General features: G+C 50.4%; 1 protein-coding gene across 1 annotated transcript; it reads right to left on the reverse strand.

Annotated features, from left to right (window-relative positions):
• Positions 1-3,220: 3,220 nt before the first annotated feature.
• On the reverse strand, positions 3,221-5,157 carry LOC123078865 (transcription factor MTB2). Its single transcript, XM_044501505.1, has one exon. It carries the CDS (start codon positions 4,875-4,877, stop codon positions 3,480-3,482), a length of 1,398 nt encoding a protein of 465 aa, XP_044357440.1. The 5' UTR covers positions 4,878-5,157; the 3' UTR covers positions 3,221-3,479.
• Positions 5,158-10,154: the final 4,997 nt, after the last annotated feature.

Genomic DNA, 10,154 nt, shown 5'->3' on the forward strand with positions numbered 1-10,154 from the left:
TCTGTTGGGTTGGCACGAATCGAGACTGGGATTTGTCACTCCGTGTAAACGGAGAGGTATCTCTGGGCCCACTCGGTAGGACATCATCATTATGTGCACAATGTGACCAAGGAGTTGATCACGGGATGATGTGAGTTACGGAACGAGTAAAGAGACTTGCCGGTAACGAGATTGAACAAGGTATCGGGATACCGACGATCGAATCTCGGGCAAGTAACATACCGATAGACAAAGGGAATTGAATACGGGATTGATTGAATCCCCGACATCGTGGTTCATCCGATGAGATCATCGTGGAACATGTGGGAGCCAACATGGGTATCCAGATCCCGCTGTTGGTTATTGACCGGAGAACGTCTCGGTCATGTCTGCATGGTTCCCGAACCCGTAGGGTCTACACGCTTAAGGTTCGATGACGCTAGGGTTATAGGGAAAGTATGTACGTGGTTACCGAATGTTGTTCGGAGTCCCGGATGAGATCCCGGACGTCACGAGGAGTTCCGTAATGGTCCGGAGGTAAAGAATTATATATAGGAAGTATGGTTTTGGCCACCGGAAGTGTTCCGGGCATCACCGGTAGTGTACCGGGACCACCGGAGGGGTCCGGGGGTCCACCGGGAGGGGCCACGGGGCCCCGAAGGCATACATGGGCCAAGTGTGAGAAGGGACCAGCCCCTAGGTGGGCTGGGGCGCCTCCCCACCAAGGCCCATGCGCCTGGAGAGAAGAGGGGGCAAACCCTAGGGCAGATGGGCCCTAAAGGCCCATGCCTTGTGCGCCTCCCTCTCCCCCCCCCACTTGGCCGCCACCCTAGATGGGTTTTGGGGCTGCCGCACCCCTTGGGGTGGAAACCCTAGAGGGGGCGCAACCCCCTCCCTCTCCCCTATATATAGTTGAGGTATTGGGGGCTGCAAACACATGAGTTTTCCTCTCCCTGGCGCAGCCCTACCTCCTCCTCCTCCTCTCCCACGGTGCTTGGCGAAGCCCTGCGGGATTGCCACGCTCCTCCATCACCACCACGCCGTTGTGCTGCTGCTGGACGGAGTCTTCCCCAACCTCTCCCTCTCTCCTTGCTGGATCAAGGCGTGGGAGACGTCACCGGGCTGCACGTGTGTTGAACGCGGAGGCACCGTTCTTCGGTGCTTAGATCGGAATCAACCGCGATCTGAATCGCTACGAGTACGAATCACTCATCCGCGTTCTTGCAACGCTTCCGCATCGCGATCTACAAAGGTATGTAGATGCACTCCCCTTCCCCTCGTTGCTAGATTACTCCATAGATTGATCTTGGTGATGCGTAGAAAATTTTGAATTTCTGCTACGTTCCCCGACATTCACTTCCTTCCTGAATGCATTGTCGTCGAAGAGCTTCGTCGTCCTCATGGTGTCATGAGATGGTTGGCATGGATATGATCATTGTTACAGTTTGCCAGATCACGGATCTGAACGTTTTTTTTTCTTGCCTACACATGTCTTTGTTCTTATATGTCTTTTTACTAGTTGTCGATGTATTTCTTATGTGCGCGTTGGTGTTAGCTGTGTGCATCCTAACTGTGCAGAGGCCAGGTATGTGAGTTTATAATGTTTGTATTCTCTTGATGCTCCACTCTTGGCCAATAAAATCCTCCTTTGTCGAAAAATAGACTGTTGGCCTTAGCAGAAAATTAATAATCATCAAAAGTTATATTCCACAATTTTCTATCATCAGATGATTTAAAAGGTTTTAATAATATATATTTTTGATTAACACATATTTTTGTTGATCAAATGATAGTCAAAGTTTTGCTCAAAATACAAGGGCATTGTATATTGATACAGAGGGAGTACAGTTTACTTCCATTGCTACTTTATATTCTTTGAATAAATATACATGATGATTGCATTTCCTGAATTTATTTCAGATTTTTCGGCGATACTTGTACAATGGGAGGAGATGTTTCCGTCGACTACGGAGACGTCTGTGATGACTTCGTCAATGTCAAGATGACGTGCCGCTCAGTCTTTCAAAGGTAACTCATAGGGTAAGGTGTGTGTGCATGTGTTCAAGGTGAGTGTATGAGCGCATACATGAGCGCCTGTGTCTGAACTATGTTAAAATAAATAAATATACATGACCAAGTTTCTACAAAAAAATCCGCATTCGTGATTTCCCCGGTAGTTTTACATATAATGTGTATAAAAGAATGAATCGTTACTAAGTTTGAAAGTTGCTGTGTCATAATTGTATAGTTGAAGAGCTTTTTTGTTTTGTTTTAGTGAGCTAGTTGAGTAATCAAATCAGTTGGCTCCATAGCCCCCACTCTTTACACGGTGAAGCATTAGCAGTCTTTTTTCTTATGAAAAAATCAGATCTATATAAAAGTTTATCACGACAACTCTTTTTTCTACAACAAATTCAATCGATCTGGCACTAGGTTATTAAAGACAAGGCATCTCAAATATTATAAAAGTTGCATCGAGATTTCACGACCAGACGATCACTGCTGCCGCCACCGTGCTTTTAGTTACTTCTTAATGGCACTGGATGGGAGCTGGTGATTAAGATTTCGCGACCTCGACTGATTGTAACTTGATTAAAGCGTGACGCGCGTCGGAGCATGGGCGAGTGAGTTCACGAAAAGGCGCAGCGAGATGAGCCAGCCGTGGTGCCACGGCACATCATCAAGTCCTGAGCTGAAAGGGTTGCTGTTTAAGGTTGTTGGCGCGTAACGTCGGTCCCATTGGCCGGGCGCGCGCGCCCTGCAGCTGACACACCGCCTGCCTCCGGACCACCGGTTACATCTTACATCTCCATCAACCGTGCACGACACGAGTACCCGAGCCGATCGGAGGCGTGCACACGACACGAGCCCCGGTTGTTGGGTTGCGGTCATACGATGCGACGACACCGGCCGGGCTACCAGAGGCGGCGAGGCGAGAGGCGAGTCCCGTGGTCACGCGCCGCAAGAGAAGTTGTCACAAAGTCGCAAGCAACGCGCGTGCGGCGTCACGCGAAGACGCGGTGCGGGCCGGCGACTGTCAAGTCCAGACGCGGGACGGCGGTTTTCGCGCCCGCGCGAGAGAGACGTCGACGACGACCCGACGAAGAAAACTTTCAGTCCAGCGGGTGTAGGTGGAGATCTGAAACGGAGAGAGCGCGTGCGGTCGGTCAAAGTAAACCCCCACCGCCACGCACGACGCGCTCAAATTCCACGGTCTCTTCTCCAAAGAAACACGGAGTCATCCACAAGGCTGAGAATTACTGCATCTTCCTATACATAACAATTTTCCGTAGATTTGATCTACTGTGTACTGGGTGCAAATTGATAACCAGGTGCACTACATGAATCTACCACTGGCAATCTGGGATACTGCCACTCGAGGAAAGGAGTTTCACCTTCCTCCTGCGCGCCACGTGGCATGCAGTCACGAGGAGCATGCTCACCTAAACTTACCCTAACGGTTGACAGTTGCCTGCCGCGCGATTGTTACAGCTGCATGGTCACGGGGAGGGGGTGGCGCTCATCATCACCCCACGGGAAATCGCGGCCAGCACGGTCTCGGCCGTGAGCCGCTCGGGGCCCGCCGACCGCACCACGAGCTTGTGCGTGACGGTGTCGTCCGCCACCGCCATGCTCGACGCCACCACGCTCAGCTGGGAGTCCCGCATGGCGCTCAGCGCCCCGGAGATGGGGTGCGCGTCCAGGGGGGTGCTGACGCGCAGCACCACCTCGTCCTGCATTGCCTTCACCTCCACGGACGGGCCGGCCTCCGCCCGCGCCGGCGCCGGCCCCGCCGCGCCGCCCCGGAGGCGCTCCTCCAGCTCCTGGATGTACGCGATGGCGTCGCTCAGCAGCGACGCCTTGTCCATCTTGGAGATCTTGGGCACCACCGCGCGCAGCGCGTAGAACCGCTGGTTCAGCTTCTCCCGCCGCTGCCGCTCCGCCTCCACGTGGTTCAGGGGCTCCTCCCGCCCGTTCGCCGGCTTGCGCCCCCGCTTCCGCGGCCTCCGCTCCTCGCCGCCCGCCTGCTTCTGCGCGTCGCTGAAGCTTATGCTCTTGGGAGGCTCCTGCTGGGGTTTCGGTTTGACTGCCGCCGCCTCCTGCTTGGTCGGGCGCGCCACCATGGCTTGCCCGCCGAGCCGCAGCGCCCAACTGGCGTCGCTCCCCGTGGTTTGCACCGGCGGCAATGGGGGGCTGCGGGAAACGTCCTTCCCGAAGATCCTCATGCGATCGTCCGGCGCGACGGCCTCGACGTGGAAGACAGATTGGATGGCGCGCAGGACCTCGGGGTTCTCGCGCATGGCCACGGCGGAACCGAGCTCAAGGACGCCGCCCTTGCAAGGGAGGAAGACGACGGTGCGTAAGCCGGCGGACTGGGCGAGGGACGCACGGACGTACCACCCGGGTGAGCCGGGCAGGTGGGGATCGACGGCGGCCCAGGCGTGGTGGCCGGAGGTGAGCGCGCGGCCCGGCCCGCCGGCGTCCTCGCGGAAAGAGAAGTACATGGACGCCAGGAAGTACATCTCAACGCCAGTGACCCGGTCGAGGCGGAGCGCGTAGTCGGCGCCGTCCTCGTCCCCGCCGCCATACAGCGCGTGGAGCCGCAACAGCGCGCGCTTACGCGCCAGGCTCCTGTCCGCGGCCCCGGCTTGCTCGGCCGGGCCGTCGCGGCAGTGCCCGTCGCCCCAGCCGAGCACGGCGCCGGCCCGGGACTCCTGCCAGTAGATGCCGTAGGTCCAGGCTCCTCCCCGCTCGACGAGGTCGTACAGGCGCGCCTGCAGCTCGGGCGACGACGAGGCCGGGCCGTCGAGGTGCGGCGGCGTGGTGGCCAGGTGGCGCGCGGCGTCGTGGCCCAGGACGGCCGCGAAGAGCGCCGCGTCCGTGTCAGACCACGACATGCGGTGCGGCCGTGCGTGTCCTGCGAGAGCGTTTGGTTGGTCTGTCGAAGAAATGGACCCGGCCAAGACGCTAGCGCTGCGCTGCCTTTGGTGGCTCTGCTCTCGGTCGGCTTGCTGGTTTTCACGGTCTGTGGTTTTATATAGAGCCGAGCCGGTTCCCGGCCCTGGAGCTGGATATGACAGCGGAAGCTCACGTGCGCCAAGAAGTTGATTTTCTGGGTTGCGAGAGACTCGTCGCGAGTGCGTTGGTCACTGGACTACAAGCTACTACTACAAGTAATAACTGTGCTGTGGTCTGTGGAGTGGATGCGCCCCCGTTAAAAACGAGACGCGGCCGTACGACAAGGAAGGAAGGTACGGGAGCCAGGTGGATTCGGCGCACCGGGACGGGGGACGATTTGCCCCGAGAGCGCACTGGTTGCCGTGTCACGTGAATCATGTTGGCAATGCATGCAGTACTGAGCAGCGAGTGAAGATTTCATGTACTATGTCGGAATCGGGAGTAGGGTGTTCTAGATGCCGAGAACCTGCTGCCTGTGCTGCTACATGCATGCATCGCGTACCTTTGTTCGGCCACATCGGATGGATCATTTGCACAAGTTCGGTGTATATACGGACGGTGCCTTTTGATGGTCGGGCCGGCGAGTAATGATTTGGGGAGAGCTGGGCAGAAGAGGGCGCAAACCGCACGCAAAATGGAACTCGGTGCACGCGCGCACGCACCAAAAATGACACGGCAAACGCAGAGCGCGTAGTACGCGGTTTCGTCGCAGATATCTCATATTAGCTCCAAAATTCTAGGTTCCCAAGTTAACCCAGGAGCTGAAGACGGTTGGTTAATGACTAGCCAAAATAGCCAAACATTGCTGCTACACGGCTGGGACTAGTTCGGTACGTTGGCAACTGCTCTGGACCATGCCCACACGCTGAGACAGCGAGCATCATGTTTGATCCGCCTTCATTTCATCTGCAGCCCGGAAAGAAAACGATAATAGGAGCAAATCGAGCACGCACGCACGCACGGAGCTCAAGGGAACACGCGACGTTTTCACACAGAGACGTGTGTGTCTGCAGCAACCGCTTCCGCTGTCTGTGCATGTGCGCGTGAAAGGGAGATGCTCCTACTTGGCGGCACCTTTGGCTGTCCTTCCGTCCTGCAGATATTTCAGCTTTCATCTTTACTCCCACCATTCCTAAATATTTGTCTCTTTAAAAATTTTAACAAATGACTACATACAAAATAAAATGAGTGAATCTACACTTTAAAATATGTCTATATACATCCGTATATGATAGTCCATTTGAAATCTTCAAAAAGACAAATATTTAGGAACAGAGGGAGTACCATACATATTTTGTGCATGTGTGATGCTCTAAATAATATATCAAGGGATTTTAATTTCTGTGCCCCTGGTTCATTAGTTATACTCATTTATCCCCACTCTGTTAACTTTTGCTCACTTTTCCCCAGTCCCTTGCCCGAAACCCTTAGAACAGGTTACAACGGATGTTGCCGTCGGGTCAATGCCTTTGACCGTTAACTCTGACGAGTGGGGCCGCGTATACGTGGGCGCATGCAACTGACCGCGGTCGTGGGGTAGCACGTGTCCATGGACATGCCCGAAACATCCAATCATATAAAGAGGGGCAACCACCTCCATCGCCCCTACCATTCCCCCCCAAATCCCCTCCCTGCCACATCGTCTTCCTCTCCCTCACCGGCGTCGTCTCGCTCTCCTCCACTGCCTCCACCGCACCGTCTCGCTCTCCCCCACCACATCCTCTTCCTCATCTTCATCGCCTCCATCTATTAGATGACCGAACCTCGTGGCGACGCCGGCACAGCGGCCGGAGATGTGGTGAAGCTGCAGGGCGCGGTGAGCGGGGATGTCGGCGGCATCCACGGCGGTGCGGGGAAACTCGCAACCACTATGGATGTGGAGAAGGATGTGGCGGGCTCCGCCTCAGCGCTGCAGAGGGTGACGGCGTCGAGTGGCGCAGCCCATCCCGATACCCCCGATGCGCAGCCTAACATGGAGCAGCAGGTATTTGCACTTGCTTAGCTTGTAGAGTTAGTTGCTCCCTAGTTGCATTGGTTAGATTGTGATTCATACGGTAGTTCAGATGATTAGAGTAGTTGGTTTGACGGATGGGCCGGGGTTTTTTGTATTGGGGGGATGGGGGTTTTTGGACTAGGGTTTGTTGGATAAATTCATTGCAAAAATGCTAGATAGATCTGTATGAGAGATAGGTATCTCTGTGCTTCAATGCTACACAGATGTATGCTTATTAGATTTGTTTTTAATGCTCATAGATTGGGTTTTTTTAATGTTACTCAGATTCGTTGCCTTAGATTGGGTCCCTATTAGATTTGTTTTTGAATGCTACTCACATTGGGGTTTTGAATGTCATATGCCCAAATGGAATCCATTGATTAAGAAGTTATTTGATTCATTAGTATATAAATTTGTCCACAATATGTAGTTATATTAGCTCTGTTGTTCAATTTGTGTGCATGACAATGAAAAATGAAAAACAATGATCATAGTATATTGGGAGTATATTAGCCCTATGATCAATGTGTCATGTGTGCATATCTAAATTTTCAATTGGATTCCTTATTTACTAGTGATGGATGTAATTGTATATTCAGGAGGATGATGGTTGGGGGGGGTAGAAAGAGGAAGCTGGCCCACTACAACTCGTATGATCCAGAGGAAAGTGATGACGAAGAATATGAGGTAAGCCTACTTGAAATTTAGATTGTTCATTTAGTTCCTTTGACATGGTGTATCCATGAATCTATAATGTATTAATGTAACTCATTCATGTGTGCAGTATGATTCTGGAGAAGAAGTGTACAAGGGCAACGTCGCGTCCTTCACAACCAAGGAGGTGGTGAAGATCAAGGCCAAGGGAGTTGCTTCGTTCTACAACCGCAAGACCAAGAAGTGGCACTGCCCCTACTGCACCACCAAGCCAAAGCCAAGGAATGGCCGCTTCGACCACCTTCTGTCTCATGCAGAGGATGTAGCGATTCACCGGGAGGACTACATGATCAGGGGGCAGCATGCCGCCCTCGTGAAGGCCCTGACTCCGGCGTGAAGTGATGATGTGATGCTGTGATGAACTGAATCTTTATCTTTATCTGTTGGGTTACTTTTGGTTTGTTGAACTGAATCTGGTTGTTTATGGTTTGCTGAACTGAATCTATGGTGATGCTCGTAATGTATTATGCTATCTATATTTGTCTGTCCTTAAATTTGCCTGTGGTGTATGGTTAGTTATGTTTAGATGTTGTGAACTATGATTTTAGGTGATGCAATGATCACACATGTTGTTTCAGTGTTGCTTCACTGATCACACATGTTGTTTCAGTGTTGCTTCACTGATCACACATGTTGTTTCAGTGTTGCTTCACTGATCACACATGTTATTTCAGTGTTGCTTCAGTGATCACACATGCTGTTTTTTCACAGATCATAAAGGAGTATTATCCTAATTATTTGTCTCATATTTATTAATCAAATAAAATGCAATCTTTTTCCCACCAGCATGTTTCATTATCCGATGTTTTCAACTGACATGCGACTGGACAGTATAAATTCAAGAAAATGCAAAAAACAAATAAAACCTTGGCAAACTATCTATGTTTGTGTAGGAGATCATGTGTGCAAAATTTGAAGTGATTTAGAGAAGGTCAAATAAATTTGAATTTGAAAAATGAGCTCCCAGGCTAGGGTAAACAACACATGTAATCAAGTTTTTTTGGACCTACTCTAAATGAGCCAAATGTTTTTTTATTAACACATATTTACTTTCCATAGTGTAGATTTGAAGTCTCACTATTTTTTGAATTAATCTTCATCTTTTTACATTTTCTTTTGAAAACATATGCTTTAATATAAAAATGATAAAAACACGTTTAAAATATGAAAATGGAAAACTAAGTTCAGATCCTTCTTATTCACTTTGAAATAAAGCTTTGGTGATTTTTTTTGATTTTTTTAAAATTTTCAAAAACAGAAGGTAACCCTACCTCCTCTCCTTGAACTCTATGAAATCATGTACGTGATAGCTCATATGTGTGAAGGTTTTCTCATAAAAATGACCATAGACCAAGTTTATGATTTTTGGTTGGTAACATGTCACATAAGACAACATTGTGCGCGGGTTTTATATTTTTCTTATTTTTTTTAAAATTAATGGTGCTCATTTGACCTCGATCATGCCAGCTAGGGTTTTTTCATGAAAATGACCATAGACCAAGTTTAGTATTTTTCCTCGTTAGTGTGTCTTATAAAACGACGAACGACGAAGGTTTCATATTTTTTTTTTCATTTTTTTAAATTAGTTATGCTCAGTTAAAGCCTTCGAAACCCCGTTGACCAGCTCAAAACCCCGCGGGGTTTCGCCTAACCCTAGCTCCCAACGTCAGCCATCCGATCATACCCTGACGCCAAGCGACAACCCTCAGATCTGGTCTTCTAGAAGGAATTAGGTGGGCAGGCTCCGCGCCGTTGGATCACAAGGACGGCTCCGCATTGTTGGATCGTGGGGCAATCCGCGAGAGGCGATCCTATTGGTTGTGCTCGGCTGCTCGCCCATCACTGATTACGCGAAAAAATGTTGTTATTGGACCTAAAAGGAAACCAAGCTCTGGTTGGGCCATCGAATTGCGTCTTTTTTTGCAGCGTTTGCTTTGTTTTTTATGAACGTGTTGGCTCTGTTTTTTTGCATCGTTTGAAATCAATTGACATTGCGTAGCAAAATTTAGTTCTTTTTGTTCTATACAAATGCAAAATGACCAAATTTTTAAGGGCCAAATTTATTTTTATCATGTAAAATGGCCACAAACTATTCAAAAATTGTCTCTTTTTGTTCATATAATATATATGACCACGGATTCCCACGTGTGCAATTAGCTTCTTTTTCTACTTCTTTTTAAACCACTGTTTTCCACGCGTGTACACTCCCGATGCTGCGGTGGGTTTGAAAACGGGCTACTTCACATTTGACCCCATTATTGCCACGGCCAAATAACACGTAGCACTACGGCTATTTAAGCCATCCTCTGCCTCTGCCATCCCTCATCCATCTCCCATCCTCTCTGCCATCTGCCCTTCTTGCTCTTTGACCACCTCTTCTTCTTCTAGCACATCCTCAGCCATGAAGTACACCGGACCAACCTACCACTTCCCACCCACCGTGCCGGAGAGGATCTACCTTCCTGGCGTGTACCTTGAGCGCACACTACGTGTGTGGGCGATATCAAGG

Source organism: Triticum aestivum, chromosome 3D, assembly GCF_018294505.1.
Source record: "Triticum aestivum cultivar Chinese Spring chromosome 3D, IWGSC CS RefSeq v2.1, whole genome shotgun sequence".
Classification (NCBI taxonomy): Eukaryota; Viridiplantae; Streptophyta; class Magnoliopsida; order Poales; family Poaceae; genus Triticum; species Triticum aestivum.